The following is a 26,336-nucleotide window of genomic DNA, read 5'->3' on the forward strand; positions in this document are numbered from 1 at the left end:
GAAAATGCCCCACAGCTGGATCTCATGGAGGCATTTCCCCAACTAAAGCTCCTTTCTCTGTGATAACTCCAGCTGTGTCAAGTTGACACAAAACTAACTAGTACACTATTTCCAAAAAAAAAAAAAAATGTAAAAATGAACACAAAAGAGTCTACTGTGACTGTAGTGGGCCAGAGAAGAATGCTTTTTTTTTTCTTTTTGAATGCAGTTCCAGTGGAAGAACTGCCTTTTCCCCCCCCTCTTTGAGACAGGGTCTCATCATGTAGTCTACTCCTGACTAGCCTAAGATTGGCTATGTAGACCAGCATGGCTTCAAAATTTGCTATAGTTATCCTGCTTCTTCCTCCAGAACACAAGGATCAAAGTTGATGGGAACACTTCACATAGACACTTAGATTGTGGTCTGGGACTGGTAGGATGGTTCAGTAGGTAAAGGTGTCATCACCAAGCCTAATGATCTGTGTTTGATTCCCAAAACCCACATGATGGAAGGAGAGAATCAAATTCCACAGTTGCCCTTTTTACCCTACACAGTACAAACCCACACCCCCACACCCCCACACCCCCACACACGGAGGGGGTGTTTAAAAAAATAAAGACTTCTAATCTGGTGCTAAATAATTTGATAAAGTAGTGAAAATCAGTATACGTATACTGGCTATCAACAACCAAGAATCCTTGAGGAACATTTTCCTTGACAGAGAAGTAGATGGGAAAATACTTAACATAGAAAGGATATAATGCAATTTTATAGGCAGAAAGTATAGGCTCAGATTTGTGGACTTGAAGACTTTGAGTTGAGACAAAATATGGAGAAGACAGTTTAGATGTTCACCCTCAAGTTCCTAATTGACTATTGACTGAAAGGTATTCTAGGATGACCAGAGACCTGAGTTTTTAACAACAATCTCTAGATGAGGTTCAATCTACAATGTGTGATCTGGGCATTGAACATAGGAATGGAGCAAAGGCTGAGCTAATTAGAGATGTCCTTGACTCTGAGTTTGTTTTACAGAAGTACATGTTTCAAAAGGCCCACCTCCTATCTCCTAGTGACATGCCCTGTCCCCGCATAAAAGTTTAATCCTGCCTGGCCTCTCTCTATCCTTGCTTCGACTTATTTCTCTCTCTGCTGCCTGCTTGTATTTCTGAATCTTCTTTTCTTCATTCTCAGCTGAGTATTCTGGAATCTGTAGTTGGGCTGTTTGTAGCTCTACAGTAGAGTACTTGCTTAACAGGTACAAGGCCTTGGGTTTTGATTTCATCACTGAAAAAAAAATCAACTTTTATGCCCCTTTAGTTGTCTATCCTGTAATTTTATCTTTTCCTAAATGAACTGTGTCCTCTTTGGAAGTATGGACCTTATATTACACCCTGTGTAATCCCAGGACCCGGTACCACATAGGAATTAGTTTCATTTACACTTGAAAACTTTCCTGAGAAAGGGGGTTCAGTTTTTGAAGGGACTCAGTTTCTTTGCACTGTCTTTCTCCGGTGGAGCTGTCCGTCTGCCAAAAGATCAGCTAGAGAGCAGGATGAAGGAATAATGATTTCATGCTGGTGCCGCTAGGATTTTCTACAAAGGCTAATAAGTTCCTTAGCCTAGGATCCAAACTTTTCCCTTTCCAAGGTCCGGGACAGCAGGCCACGCCCCTATCTTCGCAACCCCCTCTGCGCAGCGACTGCTCCCCGCCCCCGCGACAGCCGCTCCACCTTGTGGGCGGCTCTGCGTCGGCCAATCAGCGAGCGCATGTGCAAAAGGCACTAAAAGCCCTCCTCTGGTGGCGAGGCTTGCACAAGATGGCTGCAGCAGTTCGGAGCGTGAAGGTAGACTGCTCTGTGCCTCTAACCTTTGTTTTTATGCAGGCTAGGACTGCGTGGGCAGGAACTAGAGAGGAGAGATCGGTGCTTGGAGAAAAAGAGTCCTGCTTATCCACGCGTGGCTTTGCGGTGGTTGGACTCAATCGGTGAACAACCAACGTTCGTTCAACTACGTCTGTGTGTGAGGGGTCACAGAAAAACATTCCTGGGACGAGACACGCCCCCTCCCCCAGGTTTCGTAGCTGAGGAGAGGAAGCACATTTAGGTCACTGACCCGTCCCCACTTCTTCGCAGAACTCTCCAATTGGCAAATGAAAAGGTGGGGAGTGGTCTGGATAATAGCAGTTTACCTTGTACCTCTTCACAGGGCCTGGTCGCAGTAGTAACTGGAGGAGCCTCGGGCCTTGGCCTAGCTACGGCCAAAAGGCTGGTGGGACAAGGGGCCACAACTGTACTTCTGGATGTACCTAACTCAGAAGGTGAAGCCCAAGCCAAGAAGTTAGGAGAAAGCTGCATATTTGCCCCAGCAAATGTGAGTCGTGACTCTCCTGGGGTGTGCACGAGGAAACTTGGGGGATTCCAGAGTGGTGTCTGGGGTCGGTCAGACGGCTTAGTGACTAAAGGCACAGGATGCCATCCATGACACCCTCAGTTTGATCCTGGGAACCACATGGTATAAGGAAAGATCCAACTCTGACCTTCACACGTGTGCCCTGGCAGGAACATTCCTGCATACACACACATAAACGGAAGAGCGGGGTAACTCATCTCCTTTTAGCTTTCGACCAGAGTCTTGAGCACTGTGAGAGCTTTGCAGTAAGAAAGCTAAAGCTGGGCTCAGCGCCATGGGGATGAAAGGATTGGACACACCAGGATTTCCTGGAGAAGATATGTTCAGTTGGAATGCATATCTTGCCCAGACATTTTACATTTACGGAGTTGAAAAACTTCAACTCAGCAGGTAGGGATTCTTTTTTCTTTGAAAGCTAGGTCATGTTCCTGTCATTTTCAGAACTGATCGTATTGGAGTACAGCTTGGTGGTAGAGTTCTTGCCTAGCATGTGGGAGGCACCTGGGTTTAGTCATCAGTACTTGCAAAAGAGAAAAAAACAAAAGTGTTTATAGTGCCCTAATCTGTATCAACCGAGAATAACCGGAGGCATATGAATCAAGAGAATACAGGTTGGGAAATGTTTTGCAACACTTTTCTATAGTACCTACCATTTCCCCTTTCATCTTCATTTGTTTTATTATAACTTTCTTGCCCTCCCCCTCTTTGCTCACACAGTTCTGTTCCCACCCAAGGTCTGGGTCTGCCCTCCTCTCCAGGTTAAATGGTGTGTGTATGGTAGGAAAGAAATGCCTCTCCTTCATCTCTTCTGTCTAGGTGACCTCTGAGAAGGAGATACAAGCAGCTTTGACTCTAGCAAAAGAAAAGTTTGGCCGTATAGATGTGGCTGTCAACTGTGCAGGTATTGCAGTGGCCATTAAGACATACCACCAAAAGAAGAACAAGATCCACACCTTGGAGGACTTCCAGCGGGTTATCAATGTAAGGCCTCAGCGGATCTCCACGGGGAGGATAAGGGCTGTGTGGCAGTGGGTACTCCCAAAGCGTGTAAGGAAACAAAAGGCAGCCTCTGTCCTAGAGCCTACATCATGGTTCTACCATACTCCAGGTGAATCTTATAGGCACTTTCAATGTGATTCGCCTGGTTGCTGGGGAGATGGGCCAGAATGAACCGGACCAGGGAGGCCAACGTGGAGTTATCATTAACACTGCCAGTGTGGCTGCCTTTGAGGGCCAGGTATGTGAATGGAGGAGGGAAGCTCTTAGCTGAATGACTTTTGGGGGATCTCCCACATATGTTCTCCACTCTTTTTCCAGGTTGGACAAGCTGCATACTCTGCATCCAAAGGGGGCATAGTGGGCATGACACTGCCCATTGCTCGAGATCTGGCTCCTATAGGCATCCGTGTGGTAACAATTGCTCCAGGTAGTCATTTCTCTCTTACCTTTTTGCCATACTGTGACCGGGTGGGACCTGTAGGCAGATGGGAGAAGGTGTCCACTCCCTAAATGTAGCAGCTTTGACTAAAGTGAGGAAGAACTAAGTAACTGAAAAGAAGACTGAACATCTGATTCCGGAACTCTTGTCCAGGTTTGTTTGCCACCCCACTGCTTACCACCCTTCCAGAGAAAGTGCGAAACTTCCTGGCCAGCCAGGTACCCTTCCCCAGTCGACTAGGTGATCCTGCTGAATATGCTCATCTGGTACAGACCGTAATCGAGAACCCGTTCTTGAATGGAGAGGTCATCCGGCTGGATGGGGCCATTCGAATGCAGCCTTAAAGGGCCAAGGCAGGAGAAACACCGGCTCCCTTTCAGTTTGAAGGAAAGCTAACAGCCACTTTGTAACTCTGCTCCACTCACCCTTGGTGCCTAATAAATTCTCAAACCTCCAAGGTGTGTGCAGTCGTGTGTGCTAGGGGAACTGATCTGGGGAAGAGAGTAAAGGCTCTGAGGTTGGATACATGAGAGCTCCGGTGTGGAGTGTGAGAGGTGGTATCTCACACCTTTTGTGTACTCTTACAACACATGGTTGAGTGTAGCGAACAGCTTTATTACCTAGAGTAGACAGACAGTGGAGGTTTGGCCCTAGTTCCCTCCTACTGGGTAGAAATTAGAAATGAGGATATGTAGCATTTTTTTTTGACTCCTGGCCACCTGTGAGAAGGAAGGTGACCATCCTGAGCTCAGCGGCTGCTGGTGTTGAACTGCAGGTAATAATGCGCAGTAGGTTGATTGGTGTAGATGACCGAATTCAGATAATTTTGCCTGTGAAAATTCAAAGGCCTCAGGTAATGTGTTTTCCCTCTCCCTGGTCTTTGTCATTCCTCCCCACCTACCCCAGGGCTTCCTCCTCATTGCTACACGCTAGAACTCACCGAGCTTGCTGATCCTTAGCTAGCTCCTTGTTGAAGGAGCCCAGTCCTCTTCGGAATTCTGCACACAGCTCCCTCTCCTGTTCTTCCAGCTCCAGCGCTGCTTCAGCCAACCGTTTGTTTTGGCTTCCCCACTCAGCTTTCACTAACTTTTCAGCTTGGCGCTGTTCCTTTTTTTCTTGTCGTTGGGTTTCTTGAGTTTTTCTGATGGCAGCTCTCTGCTCTGCAGTCATGCCCTTCCAACAGTAGGGCAGGACCCGGTGAGGAGCATTGGATCTTTGGGCAACTTGAGGATTCTCAGTCAGCAGGTCACTGGTGACTTGTTTCTTGATCTCTGTGAGGTTGGCCTCCTGTTGCTGCCGCTGTTCACGGCGCTGCTGCAGGGCTTGCTTGGCTGCCTAGTAGGGCCCCCCAAATGCCTCAGGAAACTCGAAGGGATTAGAAAACTATAGCCTTACTCATCCCAGAGAGAAGAGAAAGACATAGCATGGGTTTTTACTGAACCTACGGGCATGATGGAGGCAGAAAAGCCAGGGAATTTCTCTGCACTTAGGAAGGCCTTACACTGAGAGATCAGAGATAAAAGGTCAATACCTGTTCTTAAAGCACCCTACATCTAGGGGTAGGGAGAGAGGGGAGTTACGCTTTAATAGGATCTTAGGTAGAAGGCTTGGGTAGATGAGAATGCTTGCACTGGTTTGAAATAGGATATAAGGAGAAAGATTCCCCAGGACTTTGTTTAGGAATTGGGATGGGCTTAGTACACTGGGTGGTTCAGGACATACCTGGGCTTTGTTGGCATTGGCCATAGCAATCCTCATAGCTGCTCGACAGGATTCCTCCAGCCTAGCCAGTTCAGCAGCCCGCGTGTTCGCGGCTAGGCGCAGTTGGTCACTGAGCAAAGCTACACAGAAATACAGGCAGGGCATTGGACTTGCCTATTCTAGTGCCCATTAATGCAGTAGTTATTTGTTCAACATACTTTGTGTGTTTATATTTGAATGCCTACTCCTTGGGGTCAGGGGTGGGCAAAGCGTAGCAAATTGGGTGACAATGAAGCTCTGTCACCATTCAGTGGTGTGGCCTTAAGTAAATAATGTCATTTCATTAAGTCTCAGTCTTAAGGTTATTTTTGGGGTTCTAAGGATACCACAGAATTAGATGCTATCCCAGACAACTCCTTGACAGTGTAGTGGTGTATGCCTATAATTCCAGCTCTTGGGAGACAGAGGCAGGAAGATCAGAAATTCAATGTTATCCTTGGTTACATAGAAAGTTAACAATCTTAATACCTTACACACACACACACACACACACACACACACACACCCCAAACCTCCTTCTCTGGTAGGAGAGACAGATCCAATAATCAGACTACAACCTGGTAAGGCCAATGGCAGAGATGCATATAAGCATATTAAAGGTTTTGGGTGCTGAGGAAATCACATAGTGGTAGGAGTTTGTGCTTAGCATATAGGAAGTCCTGGATTCCATCCCTGGCACCAAAACTGAAGACATGAAGAAGGAGGAGCAGGGGGGAGAGGAAGAGGAGGAGGAAGAAGAGGAGGAGGAGGAGAACAACAACAACAACAACCATAAAAGTCAAAGTTCAGAGATCAAGAAGAAAATGGCACGCCAGTCATGGCCACAGCATAAACAAAGCTATAAAATTTCTCCTTTCAGGCCACACACTGGCTTCTTTGTTCTTAGGCCCTGTGAGACACTGGTGATTGGAAGGCAAAATGAGTAGAAAGATATGGATGGCCCTTGCCATGGAAAGGTTTTCTCTAGTGTAAAAGAAAGATGTGGCCAGAATCTTAAGAATAGTTGCTATTCTATGTGATGTAGATTATAACCCCTATTTTAAAATGAAGAAACGGAGTTGTCAAGATGGCATATGCCTGAAACCCCAGTATTCTAGAGGCTGAGGAAGGAGGATTGCTGAGTTCCAACCCAGACTAGGTTGAATATAAACAGCAAGACCCTGTCTCATGAAAAGAAAAGAAGACAAACTCAATTATAGAGAGGAACATTCATTTGCCCTAAGCAGAAAGTAAGTAGAACTGTAAAATGCTTCCCTCAGGGAAGTACCAAGAAAGAAGTCAGGGAAGTTCGGGCTTGTACAGACTGACCTTTCTGCCTCAGCTGTATGGGTAAAGTACCTTCTCTCACAGTGCTGTATCCAGACTGGATGAACTCCCTGCTGTGCTACTTACCTGCTCGAACCTCCTCTTCTCTGGCTGCCTGTTGCTCCTGTAGCTGTTTTCCCAGGTTGTATCTCATCTGTTCCTGCTGCATTCTCAGGTGTGAGGCCCTCTCTGGGTCCTCTCCAAGGAAGTACTGCATGCTGGCTGGGCCAAAGTATGCATCATTTTCATAATAAGGGACCTGATACTCCCGGAATTGGTCTGGATCCCAGAAATCAAATTCATGCCCATTCTTGAATTGCTGCTGCCTTTGCTCCCGAAAATCCTGTACTCTCTTGGACAGCCGGTATGCTCGTTCTGCCTCTTCTTTCTCTAGCATCTGTGCTACTAGACCATACTGTGCATGCTTGGTACCTAAGAGTGATTGACAGGGACATGAAGACACCTAGAACAGAGCCCAGTCAACCTCTGTTCCCAAGCCTCTTCCCAAGGTCATCTGGTATGTTTTATCACCCCTTAGAGCCTCAGGCTCTATTCTGAGGCAGAATTGCCCAACTTCAGGCCACTCTTTCTGGTTTTGCCCCAACCTTGAGTATTTACCATAAGCCATATCTTTGTTTCGCTCTATTGCCTTTCGAAACTTTCGTTCCTCCACCTGGTAGTTGAGGGCTTCCACATCTACCTGCATCTCAAAGAGAGAAGCTAAGTTAGAGTAGGGTCTGAGCATGTACACGGAATGCCCTAAAGGATGCTGTTTAGGAATTAACCTCTTCAGAGTCACCCTGTAACTCTTCAGGACCTACTGGATAAAGTTCTAACCCCTGAACGAAGCCTGTAAACACCTCTGTGGTCTAGCCACTGCTTCTCTGCCTTTATCTCTTTGTTCCCCTTTCCCTGCCTCCTCTCACAGTAGTGTAAGGAACTGTACTTCTAGTTCTCTGCACATCTTAAGCTGTTTCAAACCCACAGCCTTTGCTCCAACTGGTTCCTCCCCTTAGAACAGTCTTTCCTTCCACCCTTTACCATACTTCAGTTTATCCTTCAAGACTAGCTTAGGAAGCTTCTACCCTCATAATCTAGGGTCCACTGGCCATATTGTATTGACGTTAGCCTCTCTATTATCTCCTCCACTAGGCTGTGAGCTGTTTGGGGGGAGAAGCTAGGCCTTAGCTATCACTGTATTCCCCACTGTCTACCATAGTGCTTGGTCCAGGGTAGGTCCCGAGGAAATTCTTGCAACTCAGACTACTCAAACTTCAGTTTGCTCATGGTCAGGTAATAAGCTCTGATTTCTTTCAAAGTTGATATCTCAGTGCTTTATTTGGTCTCATTTTCCAGAGGAGGAAAAGATAATTATGTACCATAAGCCATACATATATAATAGCAGACTTGGCTTTGAACACAAGTATGGTGTCTTTCTTAGATCCTTTTTCTACCCACCCACTCAGCAATTGTTTGTGTCTTCTTTTTTTTTTTTTTCTTTTCTTTCTTTTCGGTTTTTTGAGACAGGGTTTTTCTGTGTATCTTTGGCTGTCCTGGAATTCACTCTGTAGACCAGGCTGGCCTCGAACTCAGAGATCTGCCTGCCTCTAACTCCCAAGTGCTGGGATTAAAGGCGTGTGCCACCACTGCCTGGCAATTGTTTGTTTCTTAAAGCTATCAGTATTTTCCTTTTAATTATAATTCACTGAAACTATTTCAAAATAGTATGAAAGGACATACAGTTTAGTGAAAAAGAAACATCCCATCTGTCCCTATCCCTCACCTTGGTTCATAGTTTTGAAGGTTAATATTGACAACATGGTCTGGTAAGATGGTTTCTTGGGTAAAGTTCAGGCCTGACAATCAAGTTGGGTACCAGAGAGCCACATGGTAGATGAAAGCTATCTTTTGCCCTATATAGTCATATATGCATGTACTGTGGTCCCATATGCCCCTCCCAAATAAATAGATATATAAAATATTGTCGGCTTGGCAGCATCCAGAATCATTTAGGAGAGAAACCTCTGGACATGTCTAAAAGTGGGCAAACCTGCCCTAACTGTGGGCAGTACCATACCATGGGCTAGTGTCCTAGACTGAATAAAAAGGAGAAAGTGAGCTGATCTCTGCTTGCTAACTGTGGGTGCAAATTGACCAGCCACCTCTAGCCCTTTTCCTCCAATAATGGACTGTATGCTTAAACCGAGCCCAAACAAACCCTCCCTTCCCTGTGTTTGTCAGGTATTTTATCACAGTAATAAGAAGAGCAACTAATATAACAATGTTGTATTTAGCCTTGCAGAAATACCCTAGGTTTATGTAGTATCAAATTTTCTTTACACCCTAATATGGCTCCACATTGTTTCTCAAGAACCAGCTATAGTACAAGAACTGACCAGAGGAGAGCCAGCTGTCACCCCATCATCTCTTTCTTCACAGTCCTGCCTCTCTTCCTAAACCCTGTTCAGGCATATGAGGTTGGTCCCCCAGCTCCTGCCTTTCCAGTCCTATAGCATGTTTGAGTCTAGAAGGGTTATAATGCACTACTACATTCCTTTTGAGGCATAAGGGGCAAGTAATCCCAGTCTTGTAAAGTTACCCATTACCCACTCACCCCCATGACTCGGTTCCGCACATTGAAGAATCGGCATTGGCGTTCCTTTTCACGATTTCTTCTAGCCTCAATGGCTGCCATCTCCTTGGGATCTGGTACAAGGTCTAATTTATACATCTGGAGCAAAGAGAGGTGGAATGGCTTTTTAATGCTGACATTGTCCTTGACTATACCATACCTTTATTTCTTTCTCTCTTATAACATCTCACTAGCTATGATCCTGGTTTTACTTTCTGATGGTTTATATCTTGATTTTACTTTATGACGTTTCATTATCTGTGTCTTCAATCTCTGCTGTCATCATACTAAGTCAAGCTTCAGTCTAATGTCAGACAATATTCCCAGAATCCCTGGTGGCCTTTGTTAATCCATGTTAAAATTCTCTCTGCTCTGGCTACCATGGGGATCTTTCTGAAAGCAAGTCTCACTATTGCACTCCTTAAGTTAAAGTGTTTGTAAGCAGAGAATAACAGACTGCACAATGCTCACCCCTAAATGGGACCTCTATATCACATCCCCTCTTCAAGTCTCAGTAATCATTGTACAAGGGGTGGAAAGACTTAAAGAGTCAGGGGTGGTGGATGAATACAGAAAAATTGTTCTCTGCACATAGCAGGGGAAGCTGCATGTCTGAATTCAGAGATTTTGTTAGCATGCATAAACCTGTGTAAGCTCGAGCCAGACTGTATCCCAGCATGCAAAGAGGAAGGGGGTATGAGCCCCCATCCCTAGTGAAAGAGCTGTTGGCAATGGACAGCTGCTGGGAGGGGAGAACCCACTCTTTTTATTTATCTATCTATTTATTTGTTTGTTTGTTTGTTTGTTTAAGACAAGGTTTCTCTGTGTAGTCCTGCTGTCCTGGAACTTGTTCTGTAGACCAGGAAGGCTGGCAATGAATTCAGTTTGCCTGCCTTTGCCTCCTTTGCCTGGATTAAAGGTGTACCAGGCTCTGTAAGCCCACTCTTGAGTTGACCAGTTTCCAGTAGAAGGCCACAAATTAAATATGTTGTTAGCACAAATTAGACTTGATGGGTGAAAAAAACAAAGAGCATAGAAAGTTGTGTGGGCAGGGAAAGGGGGCTGGGTCTGAGAAGGGTTGGAAACAGTGACAATCAAAACACAAAGAATGGAGAAAATCAAAATCAAAATCTTCATAAGCAACTTTAAATGTCTTCCAAGTGTTTAAAAGACCAGAAAACTTTAAAAATGTTATTCATGGATCATTAAGTATATAGTAGATAAATATTACAGAGAATAGATTTTTGCATTGTGGGGAGTAGTTTGAAAAGAGACAAGACACTCCAGTGGGACCAATAATTTCTATATGTTTTTTTTTTTTCTAACAGGATTTCACTGTATCACCCAGGGTTGTTTGAAATTGTAATACTTTACCAGCCTTTAAGGACTAAGATTACAACTACACCTATCTTAACTTGGGGAGTTGGTTCGTTGGTCTCTGTTTTATCAGGCTTCCAAACTTAGATATGGGCTATTGTTCCTTGTTTATGTCAACTATTTCAGCTACAAAATGGTTAGTGGAAGTTATAGCTATAGAAAGAAGTGGAGATTGACAAGAGAGGCCAGTGTGCATAGAGTACTATAACCAAGAGATAGTGGCATGAGACAAATTGAAAAGCTGTGTAAGGACTGGCTCTTAGAAGCCTATAGTAATGGGCCTGGAGTGTGGTAAAGTGCTTGCTAGCATACATGAAGCCCTGGGTGTAATCCACAGTACCATGTAAACCTGGACTGAGTAGTGCATGCCTATAATCTCAGTACTTGGGGGAGGTGGAGGCAGGAAGATCAGAAGTTCAAGGTCCTCTTCAACTACAGAGTAAGAACCAGTCTCAAGAAAAGTGTATCAAGGGCAGGCTCAATGGGTAAAGGTACTTGTTAACAAGCCTGATGATCTGAGTTTGTTCCCTGTTCCCACATGGTAGAAAGAGAACCAACTCTTACAAGTTGTTCTCTGACCTCCACATGTATATACCCATGCTCCCCCCCCCCACTAAATAAAATGTAATAAAAAGTTTTTAAACTGTCTCCAAAAAAGACCCTGGTATGAGTCTGAATTTCAATGTAATGAGAGGTTAGTGGAGGATTTCAAGGAGGTAAGACTAGAGAAATAACAAGGTTTATGTTTGTAACCTGCCCCCCCCCCAACACGTCGAAACTGGGCTTCCCAAAATATGAATGCATATGGGGCTGATTATCTTACTAGATAATAAGTAATAAAGGGGAAATATTATTTCAGAAAAGAAAGCTGCTTGTTTGTATGATGAATGGGCAATAGGAAACAATGTGGAGGAAGCTAGAAGGCTGATGTGGAGACCACTTAAGTTAACCAAAAAGATAAGGATAGTGTGGCTTTGAGTAGGGCTCTTTTAAAGAAGGCGAAGGACTGGAGAAATGGCTCATCATTAAAGCTTAGACTCACACCTAAAAACAAAACAAAAGAAAACAAAAAAAGAATGAGGTGAAGGCTGTGTTAAAGGATGTTTCCAGGGTTGGGGGTAACGGCTCAATGAGTAAGTGCTTGCTAGCAAGCCTGAGGACCTGAGTTCAGATCCCTAGTCCACTGAGACCCATTTTGGTATTCTGCTTTCCAGAGCTGTATGAAAGTAAGTTTTTATTGGTTTATTAAATTTGGGATTTTTTTATTATAATATGAAACTAATATAGCTTCTCAGCCAGTATTAATTGCAAGATGAACTTAGCTTATCTATAGCCACTAGCCCTCTGTAACTATTGAATAGTCAAGTGAGATACAATGGGGTGAAATAAAATACAATATTTAAATCACACAGGGGTCAGGGAGATGGCTTAGTGGGGAAAGGTGCTTGCCACCAGGCCTTGTGAGTTCTATCCCTTGGATGCACATGATGGAAGGAGAGAACCTTTGTTCAACATGGTGAAGGAGAACTCACTCTTTTCAGTTCTCTGATTGCTACACACACACACACACACACACACACACACACTCACATAATAAAAAAAACCCTAAAACAGTGGTGGTAACCTGTGTGTGCACGCACATGCACTTACACGGCAGCATACTTGTGGAGGTCTTAGGACAACTTGCAGGAGTTAGCTTCCTCCTTCCACTATGTGGAATCCAGAGATCAAACTCAAGTCAGGCCTGGCTGCAAATGCCATCTTATCAGTCCATAATTACTGACTTCAATAGAATTTTTCTTTATTGTTAATGAGGTCTCACACCTTTTCCTGTGGTCAACCGTTTTGTTTATTGCTTTGTGTAATGCCTACTCATCTTGTGTTCATTTTAGGGATGTTTTGTATACAAAATGTTTACTTTTCACAGATATATTAAATAAAGTTTTATATATATATATATATATATATATATATATATATATATATATATATCTGTTGGGTACTTTGTTTCACCACATACATATTTTATGTAGCATTCAAATTAGGATAAATCTCCTTAAACATTTTTATTTCTTTTTACCAAGACAGGGTTTCTGTCTGTAGTCCTACAACTTTCTTTGTAGACCAGGCTAGCCTTGAACCCAGAGATTTGTCTGCATCTGCCTCCTGTGCTGGGATTAAATGTGTGCTCCACCATGGCCCAGTAAGTGTTCCTATCCACTGAGTCCTCTTCTAGCCCTCATTTCACATCCTAATGGTGAATTTTGGTAAACTTAAATTTAGCCTTTATCATTTTTTTGAATCCATTTGAAACTGGATTTTGTATATATTTAGAGATAGGGCTCCAATTTAATTTTCTCCCAAGCTACATTTAATCTTTGAAAATTAAATAGTAACTTTTAAAAATGTGTGTGAGATTTCTGGCCTCTGATGATTTTATTCCCTCATGTTACCTGTGACTGTTTTCCCAAAAGAGTTCTGGCTTCCATAGCAGATTATATTAACTGAGCTTTCTCACCTTCCTAGACTCTTTAGGATTCTTCCCAGCTTTTAGACATTATTTAAAAATAGTTACAGGAATAGGACTAGAGAGATGGCATGGTGGTTAAGAATACTTCCAGTTCTTTCAGAGTTCTTTCAGTACTCATGTTAGGTTGCTCACAACTACCTGTAACTCCAGTTCCAAGGGATCTGATGCCTTGTGTCTGTGGCTTGTGCACACATTTGATCACGCTTGCACTCGCACACAGTTACAAAGCCAGGCAGTGGTGGCACACACTTTTGATCCCAGCACTTGGGAAGCAGAGGCAGGTGTATCTCTGAGTTCGAAGCCATCCTGGTCTACAGAGTTCCAGGACAGTCAGAGCTAGACGGAGAAACTCTTGAAAAAATAAAAAATAAAAGAAGATACCCAGGAATAGCTGTGGAAACCACCAGACTCTTTCCATATCTAACTGAAAATGGTAATAACCCGGCCTATAAAGACAATCTGTTGTCACAATAGGGTGATGATTCAGTACACATCCTGGGCTGCTAAGATCATGACTATAAGGTGATAAAAGGAGAACGAAAGTATGACGAAAGGGGGCTGGAAAAGAAATGGAGAAGGGCAGGGTATAAAGGAAGGGGGAGGAGAGAGGAAGATGGGGGGAGAGGAAGAGAGAGGAGAGAAAGGGAGGGAGGAGGAGAGAGAGAGGGGGCAAGGGAGAGGGGAGAGGGAGAGAGAGGAAGAGAAAGGGAAGGAGAGAGGAAAGAGGGAGGGAGGGGGGAAGCGGTGGAAACTTGATGTAACAGGGAGGGTAAAGGACAGAGCTGGAGCACTGGCTTAAGGACCCGGACTCCTAGTGTTCACACAAGATACCTTTCTCAGTACAGAATTCCAGTTTTGAAGCTCGAAAATGGATTGGGCCCAAGTTGACTCTTGGATTTACAATGGCAGTCTTTAAATTCTGCTCAGAGAAATAAGAGAGAAGCAGACGATAGGGGCAGTATTTCAGAACACAGCCTTTCCCAACTTGTAGCTCTGTTGTCTAGGGATACTCTCATCGTCCTCACACTCCAAGCTCACCTCACCTAAGACCTCCCTTTGATCCCTCTTCCATTCCAAACTGCCCACCCTTCCCAGGGTGCCTTCCCATTGCCGACTGAATCCTTGACTGAAGTGCTTCTCCCCGTCTCCCCCCTTGCTGGCTAGACTACAAACCACACTCGAGCTTCTGCCTCCCACTCGCTCTGGCAGGACCTTGTAGTGACTTCTTTCCCAGCAGTCGCGGGCTCAGACCCCGCCTGCCTGCTCAGATTTTCCCCAAAGTGATCAGAGCACTAAAGCCTCCCCAACGTAGTTGGCGACCGCTTCAACAGTTGCGGAGTAACGACAAAGGGGGGCGGAGCCCAGGCGCCTAGCACGTGCTCCAGCCTGGCAACTCATCAACAAAAGCGCTATTTCAGGCGGAAGTGACCGCTTCTGGCCCCGGAAACAGGAAATCATGATTGGCTTGGACTTATTATCGCGAGGCTTACTGTACACCCGGCTTGCACTGCGCTATTTCCCGCGCGGGCTAACCTCGGTTCCCAGGAGTAAGGCGCGGCCTTTCCTACGCCAGCGCCGCTGTCATGGGTTTCCTGAAACTGATTGAGATCGAGAACTTTAAATCGTACAAGGGTCGACAGATTATCGGACCATTTCAGAGGTTCACCGCCATCATTGGACCCAATGGCTCTGGTGAGATTAAAACCGGCTGTGGCCCCGCGCGCGTCCCGGTCCGGTTCCCCCTGTCTGTCTCCAAAGTAGTCCAACCTACCCCCGTGCAACCTGAGACATTGTGAACCCTAAAACGTTCCTTAATCCTCTTGGTGGGGCTTGGACTCGAACTTGCTTTCCCTTTTGGCACACACTTAACTCGAGCCTCTTCCCAACTGTCAGTTGGCTGAGTTAGGCGCAGACCCCCGGGCCGGCCGGAATGGTATGGGCCGAGCCGCGCGTCGCCCCGCCCACTACCCCTCCCGCCAAAAGAGGCGTTCCTGAAACTTGCTGCCAGTTGTTTGGCCCGCGGCCTCCTTCCGGTCTGCATTGTTCCACCTTCCTCATCTTGTTTGACACCTCTGGGAAAATTTAGGAACCGTTAACTCTGCTTTGGCGTCCGATCCTAAGCTGTATACTTTGTGCTCTACTCAGCCCTCCCGGCACCCGCGTCTCCCGGTGGAACGCTCCGATTCCCCCCCCCCTTTTTTTTCTTCTGCTCTGTTGTGGCACTTTTGAATTTCTGACCCAGCGTTCCGCTCAGCAGCGTGGGATTGCGACGCCACCCCCCCCCCACTCCTCCGCATGCCTCCCACACGCCTAAGAGATTGTTGCCTTGATTTGCCCTACCAGGAAACTGTAAATAAGCCTGAACTTGTTCGCTTGCCAAATTGGTGGAATGTTTGGGGTTTTATCAGTTAAGTTTATGCGGGGAGAGCAAATCCGAGATCGCGGGAAACTTACTCTAGAGGAGAAGAAACAAAGTACAAAATAAGATAAAACTTAGGCCGTTATAAATGTTTGGTAGATACGTTAGAGTGACTTTGGTAGTAAGTAAGCCTACTTTTTCATACTTGAGCCTACTATCTCATGTCTTAGTTTTTGCTGTATAGCTCGTGAGTTCCTCTCATTATGAAACTTTGCCGTGTTCCTCCGCTCTAGAGAAAAAAAAAAAAAAAAGAGATATTCTAGTTTATTCATTTTCTAGCCTGCTAGGCCACTCTTACCTTGAAGTAGCTCATAGCGAATACCTTCACTGGACTCTTTGCTTGCGGTTTTATTCTCTGTCTAGAGCATTGTTTCCTACACTGGCACGTTAGCCACATACGTTCTCTGTGTGGTTGGTCCTGTGCATTGTGGAATGTTTAGCTGTATTCCTGGCTTCTCTCCACTAAATGACAGCACCTCCACTCCCCTGAAATGCCCATCAAAAATGTGTTCGAACAAAGTCAGAGTTTGGAGTGCGGGTGGGGTAGTAATGACAGGTTACTACTTACTTCCCCAACTACGGTTTAAGAACCACTGGCTTAGAGGGTTGATGCTTTGAGTTCCACTAAATTTCTTAGAATTTTGGTGTTGTGACTCTTGTAGAAAATGCTTGGTTGTACCACTTGTTGAAATCCAGTTCTCTCAACGATGTTAGAATTAAAAATCCAGCTGTTTGGAACAGGCCTGGGTCTCTCTCTCTCTCTCTCTCTGGTTTTTCCAGACAGGGCTTCTCTGTGTAGTCTTGACTGTCCTGGAACTTCCTCTGTAGACCAAGGTGGCCTCCATCCCACAGAGATCCACCTGCCTCTGCCTTCCCAGTGCTGGGATTAAAGGTGTGTGCCACCACTGTCCCACCTTTTGTTTGTTTTGGAGACAATTTCTTATGGCCTCAAACTCTTAAATCCTCTTGCCCCTACCTCCCAAGTGCTAGATTTACGGCTGTTTTACCACACCTGCTTTCTGCCTCTGCATACCCTTCAAAGCTTGGTGCCATAAAGCATTTTTTTAATCTCTGATTCCCACTTTGTAAATTTATTTTTGGTCACACATTTATGGTACATTTTTTTTCATCTTCATCACTAGTGCATGAGTGGTTTCAAGATGCCATTCCTTGAGATGTTTTATTGGTATATAGTTCACACTTAACATTTGCATTAGAAGAATGTTTCCAACACTGAATGACTATAGTAAAAGAGACTTGTAGTTGTGAGATGTGATCCTTGAAAATCAAGGGAGAAGCCCAAAGATTGGAAATTGGTGCTTACAAGACTAATTCCAATTTATGTGATTTACTAGTTCTGCTGCAACTGGAGAGAGAGTCGACTCCAGATTGAATACTGATAGATGTGCCATTGATTGAGCACCAAGTAGATCTTGGTTTTTGTTGTTCATTTGTTTGTTTTTAAGATAGGATCTCATATCCCAGACTGGTTTCAAATCTGACCTTCCGATCTTCCTGCCTCCATCTTCAGAGTGCTGGAATTACAAGTGTGTACTTCAGAGTTTGGGTTTGAGCTGAAGGCCTTGTGCATGCATGGCAAGCACACTCTCAGCTGGGTCAAGTCTCCAGCCCCACAAGGTTTATTTTTTAAGGTTTTTAACAAACGAGTAGCAGAATGAAGGACAGTGGGCTTGAAGCCTGATGATACACGGAGACTGTTTTGTCATCCTGTCAGTTGAAGTAAAGGACTCGCTGACAGTTTTAACTTAAGGAATGACTAGGTTTCTTCCTCTTTAAAGCAGAGGAAATACCTATTTCCTAAGGCTTTTGGATAAGCTAAATTGGGTAATTAATGTGAACCTGACTCACAAACTTGTATGAATCATGTGAGGCAGTATTCTTAAGAAGGTAGCTGATTATGCATTGGTATTTTAGCAAGTATTAAAGAGCCCAGGGTGCTGTCAGACAAAAGAGAAGGCTGAGGATATAGCTTTGTCTGTAAGGTGCTTGCCACATGAGCATGAAGACCTGAGTTCTGATTCTCAGCGCCCACTTCAAAAGCTGGGTGTGGTGGTATATACCCATAACCCAGCACTGGGGAGGTGGAAACAGGAGGATGCCTGGGGTTTGCTGATTAGTCAATTTAGTCCAGTTGGTGAGCTTCCAGGCCAACAGATCCTGTCTCAAAATAAGGTGGGCAGTTATCAGCATCAACCTCTGGCCTGCATATACACACAAAGAAGCTGCCTTTGTTAAATAGTATGCCAGTTGTATAATCTTGATAACAAATTTTAAAAGTTTGAGAACTTGGTACTTGCTGGTTGTGACTGCATGCACCTATAATCTCAGTACTAGTGTGGCTGATGGAAGAAGATTATTATGAATTCCAGGCCAACCTGGATAGCATAATGAGGACCAGAGCTGCATAGCAGAATACTGTATCAAAAATCAAAAACTTAGTACTGGTTTTGTTACTCAAGTTTGTTTTCTTGGTAAATTTCCTCCTTGTTTGATCAAGAGAGTGGACCAAGTGACTTCAAAAAGTACACAAAGTTTTCCAAGTATGTGACTCAGGAGTATACCAAGTTTCCACGTTTTAATTATTTTAAAAATTACCGTGTGTGTGTGTGTGTGTGTGTGTGTGTGTGTGTGTCAGAAGTTGGTGTTACATGTTGTTTGTTTTTGTTTTTATAACTACCTTATTTATTTGTTTATTTCAAGACTGTTTTTTTCTATGTAGCCCTGGCTGTCTTGGAACTCATTCTGTAGATCAGGCTGGCCTCAAACTCAGAGTTCTGCCTGCCTCTGCCTCTGCCTCTGCCTCTGCCTCTGCCTCTTAAGTGCTAGAACCAAAGGTGTGCACCATCAGTCTGGCAGCTCCAGCTTATTTTTTGAGATAGGATGTTTAACCGGCTTAAAGCTCTCCAACTGGGCTATATTGGCTAGCCAGCAAGCCCCAAGCATCCTCCTGTCTCCATTTCCCTAATGCACCACCCCACCTAGCTTTTAAGTGGTACTAAGTCCAAACTCAGGTCCTCATGCTTGTATGGCAAGCTTAGTGCATGTATGGAGGTCAGAGAACAACTTGGCAGGAATGAGTTCTCCCCTTCTTCTATGTGGATCCTAGGGATCACACTCAGGTTATTAGGCTTGGTAGCAAAAAATTTCTAGGCTCTTCTGTCTTGGAACACTAAAATTTTACAGTTACTTAAAAAGCAACTAATTTCCTTCTCTGTCCAGCCTGCTTTTATTTTTTTGAGTTTACAGGGTAAAAATAATATTTGTCAGTGTTATCATAATAAAGGTTGTAGAACAATCCAGTCTATGAATACCTGTTTCTTTATATGGGGTTTTAGTTTCTGGCTACTATAAGTGATAACTGCAAAGGAACTATTTTTCCTAAACCATTGACCCAATTTTCTGACAACAGATTTTATTTTCTCTCTTGTATTAGTCCAAGCTCTAAGTGATTAGACCATGTTTCTACACTCAATATGCCTTTTATTTCTTTTCCACTTCCCCTCTTCCTAATGTTCCCTCTTCTGCTTTGACTCCTTCTCCCTTAGGTAAGTCAAATCTCATGGATGCCATCAGCTTTGTGCTTGGTGAAAAGACCAGCAACCTGAGGGTAAAGACCCTGCGGGACCTGATACATGGAGCTCCTGTGGGCAAGCCGGCTGCCAACCGAGCCTTTGTCAGCATGGTCTACTCGGAGGAGGGTGCTGAGGACCGTACTTTTGCCCGAGTCATTGTAGGTGGGTGAGGCTCAGAAGGCTCCTTGGGTCCAAGGAAGCAGATAAAACTAGTTGTCAGGATAGGAGGAATACCTGATCCTTGTTGACTCATTCGTTGTCTTGTAGGGGGCTCTTCTGAGTACAAGATCAACAACAAAGTTGTCCAGCTACATGAATACAGTGAAGAGTTAGAGAAGTTGGGCATTCTCATCAAAGCTCGTAACTTCCTCGTCTTCCAGGTGAGATACATACATTTTTAAAGACCATCTCACTGTGTAGTTCCTGGCTGCTCTGGAACTTATATGTAGCTTAGGCTAGCCTTGAACTCAGAAAAGTCTGCCTGCCTCTGCTTCCTGAGTGGTAGGATTAAAGGTATATACTGCCATGCCCAGCAAATTACTTTCATTTTTATTTTTATACATTATTTGCATCATTTCCACAGTCCCTCTCCCCACTTCAACTCCCGTATCTCCCTAACCACCTCCTCAGGAAGAGATCAGAATATATGATCTCTTCTATATATTTTTCAAGATTTTTGTTTATTTTTATTTTATATATTTGAGTGTTTTGCTTCTATGTATGTATGTATGTATGGGCACCACATGTGTGTCTGATGCCAGGCCAGAAGGCAGCATCAGACCCCCTGGAACTGGAGTTACAGATGGTTGTCAGCTACCATTTAAGTGGTGGGAACTAAGAGTCCTCTGCAAGAGCAGCAAGTACTTTTAATCATTGAGCCTTCTCTTCAGGCCTCATATTTGTTTTGTTTGTTTACTCACACACCTCTGTTGAGTCCGGTTTAGTATTGGTCCTTATTTGTATGTGTTTAGGGCTGAGGTCTTCGTGAGGTGTAGGGAGCAAATGGTTTACCCTCTCTTAGCAACCGTCAGGGACCTTTTGAAAGTTTCCTCCATCCATGTTGGTATGTCCATTGGTGTAGTCTTCACAGATCTCGTGCTGGCAGCCATATTATTGAGAATTTTTGGGAACACCATCTTTGTCCATGCCAGAAGAAACTATCATAACAGCAATCATCCTGGCCCTCGGGCTCCAATAATCTTTCTGTCCCCTCTCCTGAGGTGTTGACTGAATCATGATGTAGGGGTTGTGTTATAGATGATGCATTTGGGGCTAGGCATTCTTATTTATTTTCTGCATTTTGACCAGTTGTCAATCTATTTCTTTCACTGGAAGACAAAAAGACGCTTCTTTGATGAGATATGAAACTTGTACTTATCTGTGGGCATATGGAGAAATATTTAGAAGGGCATTGGAAACTATATTAAATTAGTAATATATAGAAGAAGTAGACTATCTTCTGTGGACTTTTTTTAAAGACAGGATTTCACTGTGTAGTCTTGGCTGGCCAGATATGCCTGCTTCTGCCTCCTAAGTCCAGGAATTAAAGGCATGTGCCACCATGCCCAGACTGGGCATTTTGAAAAATTATTTTATGGTTATGAGTGTTTTACTTGTATGTATGTGTATGCCACCAGTGCATGCAATGTCCATGGAAGCCAGAAAAGGATGTTGGATCCTCTGGGACTAGAGTTGTGAACTACCATGTGGGTGGTGGAAATTGAACCTGGATCCTCTGGAACAAAGAGCTGCTAGTGCTCTTAACTGTTTTTTGTTTTTGTTTTTTTTTTTTTTTTAGTTTTTTTATTAGATATTTTCTTCATTTACATTTCAAATGCTATACCAAGTCCCCTATACCTTCCCCTCGCCCTGCTCCCCAACCCACCCACTCCCGCTCCTGGCCCTGGCATTCCCCTGTCCTGGGGCATATGATCTTCACAAGACCAGGGCCTCTCCTCCCATTGATGGCTAACTAGGCCATCCTCTGCTACAAATGCAGCTAGAGACATGAGCTCTGGGNTGTTCCACCTATAGGGTTGCAGACCCCTTCAGCTCCTTGGGTACTTTCTCTAGCTCCTCCATTGGGGGCCCTGTGTTCCATCCAATAGATGACTGTGGTGCTCTTAACTGTTGAGCCACCTATTCAGCCCCCTTGAGTGTTTAAAAATCATTATTGGCTATTTGCTGTTTGTTGATGTTGCCTGTCCCAACTAGAGCTGCTTTATCTCCAAGTTAATGTGTCTTCCTTAGACTAATGTGTAGCACATGCTTTAGTGGGCTTCCCAGTTCCATTCTAGCCCCTTCCCATTTCTCCCCTCAGCTGAGTTAGCCTAATAACGACACGAGTCTTTTTTTTTCTTCCTGTCTTTCCATAAAGCAGTTCAGGGGTTCCTTCTTGTCTAAGGATGATTGTTCTTAAATTGTTGCTAGACCAGCAGTATTAACACCATGTGGGGATATGTTCCAAATGTGCATTCTTGGGCCCCATTCCAGATTATGAGCTGAAGAGAGACTCTGTGGTGGGCTATTGTGATGCTACCTGAAGTTTGAAAACAGTTTACTTAGAATGAACAAGCGAATTTACAAGCCTATTGTTCATAAAACACTATTGTTCAATTCTTTCCTGCCTTAGTAGCTTTGTCTGCCAGTAGTCTGTTCCTCAGTTTCCTACTCTAGTCCGATTAAACCACCACCTGTAGTTCTCAGATTCATTTGCTGTCTTTGGCATGCAGGTCTTTGCTTGTTCATTTGCTATATGTGGAATTGTGAAATAACCATTTCTGTCTTTGTTTTGCGCATCTCTTTCTCCCTCTCCCTCCCCCTGCCTCACTCTCTCACACACACACTTGAGATGGTAGGGATTAAACCCAGTGTCTCTCATATGCTATCTCCAGTCTGTTGTCCTTTTTTCTTGGTTAGTTTTTCCATATATTCCAAAGTCAGCTGTACCTGTATAAAACCTTCCCAAATAGAACTCCCTACCTGTTTCTTGCATCTCAAACTTGAATTTTCTGGGCTGCTTTAGTGAATGTACAAAATATACCATTGTTACCTTTGTGTTTGTCTCTTTGTGCTCAGAGACAGAGAATGTGCCATTAAAGCCCAATATGGCTGACCTGGTGGCAGAGACCCATATCCCAACTAAAGCAAGAAGATTTTAAGTTCAAAGTTTGCTTGGGCTACAGAGGAAGTTCAAGCCCTGTGTAGACAACTTATCAAGATTCTCTCAAAATAAGAAAAGTAAAGGAAGAGAAGATAATGCAGTTCAGTGGTGGAGTACATACTGACTTTCAGTCCTCTGTACTTACTCTGTCCCTGCCCACAAAAAAACCCTTGAAATGTGGCACTAGTTGAGGAAAGGAGGATCTGTAGACTTTTGAAGTGGGCAGGGTGAATTGAGCTAGTAGAGGTCTAAGTGGGGCAGTGTTTTGACCTTTATTAGGGTGCAGTGGAGTCTATTGCCATGAAGAACCCCAAGGAGAGGACAGCTCTATTTGAAGAAATTAGTCGCTCTGGGGAACTTGCACAGGAGTATGACAAGCGAAAGAAAGAAATGGTGAAGGCTGAAGAAGACACACAGTTTAATTATCATCGCAAGAAAAATATTGCAGCTGAACGAAAGGAGGCCAAACAAGAAAAGGAAGAGGTTGGTGGCCTGGCTGCCCCTTAGATCTGAGGGACCAAGATAAAGGCAGTGCCTTACTGATACACCCTGTCCCCACTCTTGTTTGCTTAGGCGGACCGCTACCAGCGCCTGAAGGATGAGGTAGTACGAGCACAGGTACAGTTGCAGCTCTTTAAACTCTACCACAACGAAGTGGAGATTGAGAAGCTCAATAAGGAACTGGCCTCGAAGAACAAGGAAATTGAGAAGGACAAGAAGCGGATGGACAAGGTAGAGGATGAGCTGAAGGAGAAGAAGAAAGAGCTGGGAAAAATGATGCGGGAACAGCAGCAGATTGAGAAGGAGATCAAGTAAGAGGCATGCCCAGACCTGTAACTTGTGGAAAACTAAGCAGCTGTTGCTGTTCTCTTGGGATCCTCTGAGCCTAGAGTCTACTATTGTACTAATTTGTTTATCTTCCCCTTGACCAGGCACACTTCTTGACTTTCAATTAGTACTGTAGAATATTCAAGCTTGGGGCAGTAAGGTAGCTCAGCCTTGACATAGCTGATCTGGTAAAAGTGCTTGTGACCAAGTCTAGTGACTTGAGTTAAATTACTGGGATCCAATATGGTGGAAAGAGAGAGCTGAGTCCCACAAGTGGTCCTCCAATCTCTGCATGTACTAACTAGTGTGTGTGTGTGTGTGTGTGTGTGTGTGTGTACATACATGCCAGTGTGTGTGTGATACAAATAAATGAACAACAACAACAACAACAAAAAGATCTAGGCTCTTAGTTGACAATTTAGCAAGTTCAGCTATTGGATGACCAAGAGGTCTATCCTAGAAGAGAAGCACTGTTTCTCTTAAGCTTAAAGGACTGGAATTTGAAGATCAGAAGAAGGTAACTCACTGGGGGGGGAGTTTTTAATGAGAGACCTTTTGTAGGGTTTGCTTTCAACATTATGGGATAGTGTTTTGACTTTTATCAGGATGCAGTGGAATCTATTGCCATGAAGAAGCCCAAAGAGTTGTAAGGGTTGAAAAGAGTGTGATAATTTTGTCTTTTGGAGTGACTAGAATGCCAGGCTGATGCTGTAGATTCCAACAAGTACTTGAACTGCACCCCTTTCTGTTTTTTGTTGTTGTTTTGGGGTCTTTTGTTTGTTTTTGAGGAACTATAGGGCATCAGGCCCTTGTTCTTTAAGGTGTTTCCATGAGGTTGGCTAGGAATACATAGGTCTCTCTTTTAGGGTAAAAAGCCTAGGATCTCTGCGTTGTGCAGGACTAACTAGTTGTCTCTTTTCTCTTTGGCAAAAGGGAAAAGGACTCAGAATTGAATCAGAAGAGGCCTCAGTACATCAAAGCAAAGGAGAACACATCCCACAAAATCAAGAAGCTTGAAGCAGCCAAGAAGTCTCTTCAAAATGCTCAGAAACATTATAAGAAACGTAAAGGTGACATGGATGAGCTGGAGAAGGAGATGCTGTCAGTGGAGAAGGCCCGGCAGGAGTTTGAAGAACGGATGGAGGAAGAGAGTCAGAGTCAGGGCAGAGACTTGACCCTGGAGGAGAACCAGGTAAGTCTTGAAAGGGTCCTGGCAAAGAGATCGGTGACTTAACATCGGCTGACTTAGTGACCTGTACTCTTTTCCTGTCTTAACACAGGTAAAGAAATACCACCGATTGAAAGAAGAAGCTAGCAAGAGAGCAGCTACTTTAGCTCAGGAGCTGGAGAAGTTCAATCGAGACCAGAAAGCTGACCAGGACCGTCTTGATCTAGAAGAGCGGAAGAAAGTAGAAACAGAGGTAGGCAAAAATTGAAGGATGAGGTGTGGGCGTGTAGCTCAGCAGCAGTGTGTACTTAGCATATTTACCCTGAATTCAATTCCCAGCATCAACCACAACAAAACAATCAGGAGTGATAATCCCTAAATAAGGAAGTAATGATAGTCTCAATAACAACAGAAATTATATGTATCAGGCAGCTACTATGTGCTAAACACTATGCTTAACATATATTCACTTTTTTTAAGTTCATTTATGATTACCTTTAAGGGATGGTTACTATTATCCTCACTTTCAACACGAGGAAACTACATCACAGTGGTGGAGTAATCTGGGGCTTAATAATAACAGCAATCCCATAATTACCCAGCTGCAGGTTTAGGATGAACCTGGGCAGTCTGGGTCTAAAGCTCACACTGTTGCCAAGTATACTTCACTCACTGCCATTCTACTATTAGTATTAATGTGTACCCTGTATTAAGTACTTACTACAGCTTACAGATGAGACAGCAAGGTCAGAGAAGTCTGTGAAGCTTTACTTTGCTTGGGTTTGAGCCTTAGATTGCTGAGGAACCCTGGCCTGGGTACAGTACTTCTAAGAGATTTTGGAGCCCTTAGAAGTCCTAATGAAGCAGTAGACTGGACTGTGTGTTTCTGCCTTGTAGTAGGCCTCCTGTATTAGAGCATGATAGAATTTTGGGTAAGTGGGGTCAATAGGGGTGTAAGTTGAGACCACATGAACTTGGGTTACCTGGTTCAGCCTCTTAATAGTGGTATGCATTTATTATCCAGGCCAAGATCAAGCAAAAACTGCGGGAGATTGAAGAGAATCAGAAACGGATTGAGAAGCTAGAAGAATATATTACCACTAGCAAGTATGTGGCTCTGCAATCCTCTCTTTACCCTCCACATTCTTCCATGCTCATCCTGCCCCTCTTTAGGCAGGTCCCTGAGTCCTTTAGTCACAAGTATTATCTTACCAGCCAGGTTAACACCTGTTTCTTTACTTTGTAGGCAGTCTCTAGAGGAGCAGAAGAAGCTAGAGGGAGAATTGACAGAAGAAGTAGAGATGGCCAAGCGTCGTATTGATGAGATCAATAAGGAGCTGAACCAGGTGATGGAGCAATTAGGGGATGCGCGCATTGACCGGCAGGAGAGTAGCCGCCAGCAGCGAAAGGCAGAAATAATGGAAAGCATCAAGCGTCTCTACCCTGGTTCTGTGGTAAGACTGTAGGGGACTCTTTCTATGTTCAGACTCACTGTTGACCTTCTGTGTTCTGTGATAGATTTTCTATGGGGAGACATGATACACACCTACTCACCTCAGAAAGGGAACGTACAATAGACCTAGGTAATGGTTGCAACAAATTCCAGTATAGTGAACCAATGAGTTTTTCCTGGCATTACTAACAAGAGTATGAGTGAGAGATTATTTAAGAGCAGGAATGACTTTTAAAAAATAGGTGTATCACCAAAAAGCCCACCCTATGGCAGATGA

The 26,336-nt window shown here is 44.2% G+C and overlaps 3 protein-coding genes across 4 annotated transcripts in view; 2 read left to right on the forward strand and 1 right to left on the reverse strand.

Annotated features, from left to right (window-relative positions):
• The first annotated feature begins 1,756 nt into the window (after positions 1-1,756).
• Hsd17b10 (hydroxysteroid 17-beta dehydrogenase 10) lies at positions 1,757-4,287 on the forward strand. Its single transcript, XM_021188254.2, has 6 exons — positions 1,757-1,827; positions 2,189-2,353; positions 3,209-3,373; positions 3,501-3,629; positions 3,710-3,818; positions 3,984-4,287. Exons 1-6 carry the CDS (start codon positions 1,801-1,803, stop codon positions 4,172-4,174), a joined length of 786 nt encoding a protein of 261 aa, XP_021043913.1. The 5' UTR covers positions 1,757-1,800; the 3' UTR covers positions 4,175-4,287.
• A 139-nt stretch (positions 4,288-4,426) lies between these two features.
• Positions 4,427-14,791, reverse strand: Ribc1 (RIB43A domain with coiled-coils 1). 2 transcript variants are annotated; one of them, XM_021188618.1, is made up of 8 exons: positions 14,648-14,791; positions 14,267-14,354; positions 9,511-9,627; positions 7,515-7,596; positions 6,984-7,328; positions 5,553-5,671; positions 4,771-5,165; positions 4,427-4,660 (listed from the first exon to the last, which is right to left on the reverse strand). In XM_021188618.1, the coding sequence occupies exons 3-8, from the start codon at positions 9,625-9,627 to the stop codon at positions 4,579-4,581; spliced, it is 1,140 nt and encodes a 379-aa protein (XP_021044277.1). In that variant the 5' UTR covers positions 14,267-14,354; positions 14,648-14,791; the 3' UTR covers positions 4,427-4,578. The 2 variants fall into 2 exon arrangements, with proteins under 2 accessions (XP_021044277.1, XP_029390251.1); XM_029534391.1 differs by having other exon boundaries at positions 4,502-4,660; positions 14,609-14,760.
• A 106-nt stretch (positions 14,792-14,897) lies between these two features.
• Smc1a (structural maintenance of chromosomes 1A) overlaps positions 14,898-26,336 on the forward strand; it is a 42,392-nt gene continuing 30,953 nt past the window's right edge. The window contains exons 1-9 of the mRNA XM_021187291.1: positions 14,898-15,127; positions 19,421-19,609; positions 19,715-19,827; positions 22,890-23,093; positions 23,184-23,422; positions 24,372-24,630; positions 24,719-24,859; positions 25,631-25,713; positions 25,853-26,060. Of these exons, the coding sequence (XP_021042950.1) occupies positions 15,019-15,127; positions 19,421-19,609; positions 19,715-19,827; positions 22,890-23,093; positions 23,184-23,422; positions 24,372-24,630; positions 24,719-24,859; positions 25,631-25,713; positions 25,853-26,060 (1,545 nt within the window). The 5' untranslated portion in view covers positions 14,898-15,018. The remainder of the gene's footprint in view (positions 15,128-19,420; positions 19,610-19,714; positions 19,828-22,889; positions 23,094-23,183; positions 23,423-24,371; positions 24,631-24,718; positions 24,860-25,630; positions 25,714-25,852; positions 26,061-26,336) is intronic.

The sequence above is a fragment of the Mus pahari genome, chromosome X, assembly GCF_900095145.1.
Source record: "Mus pahari chromosome X, PAHARI_EIJ_v1.1, whole genome shotgun sequence".
Taxonomy (NCBI): Eukaryota; Metazoa; Chordata; class Mammalia; order Rodentia; family Muridae; genus Mus; species Mus pahari.

Bases quoted from the DNA above. Each gene is read 5' to 3' on its own strand.
- Hsd17b10 (XM_021188254.2), top strand. From the start codon at position 1,801: ATGGCTGCAGCAGTTCGGAGCGTGAAG. The intron at 2,354-3,208 runs GTGAGTCGTGAC...TCTTCTGTCTAG, and splicing joins GCATATTTGCCCCAGCAAAT to GTGACCTCTGAGAAGGAGAT. The intron at 3,630-3,709 runs GTATGTGAATGG...CTCTTTTTCCAG, and splicing joins TGGCTGCCTTTGAGGGCCAG to GTTGGACAAGCTGCATACTC.
- Ribc1 (XM_021188618.1), bottom strand. From the start codon at position 9,627: ATGTATAAATTAGACCTTGTACCAGATCCCAAGGAGATGGCAGCCATT. The intron at 7,597-9,510 runs GTGAGTGGGTAA...TTTGAGATGCAG, and splicing joins TGCGGAACCGAGTCATGGGG to GTAGATGTGGAAGCCCTCAA. The intron at 7,329-7,514 runs GTAAATACTCAA...AATCACTCTTAG, and splicing joins AAACAAAGATATGGCTTATG to GTACCAAGCATGCACAGTAT.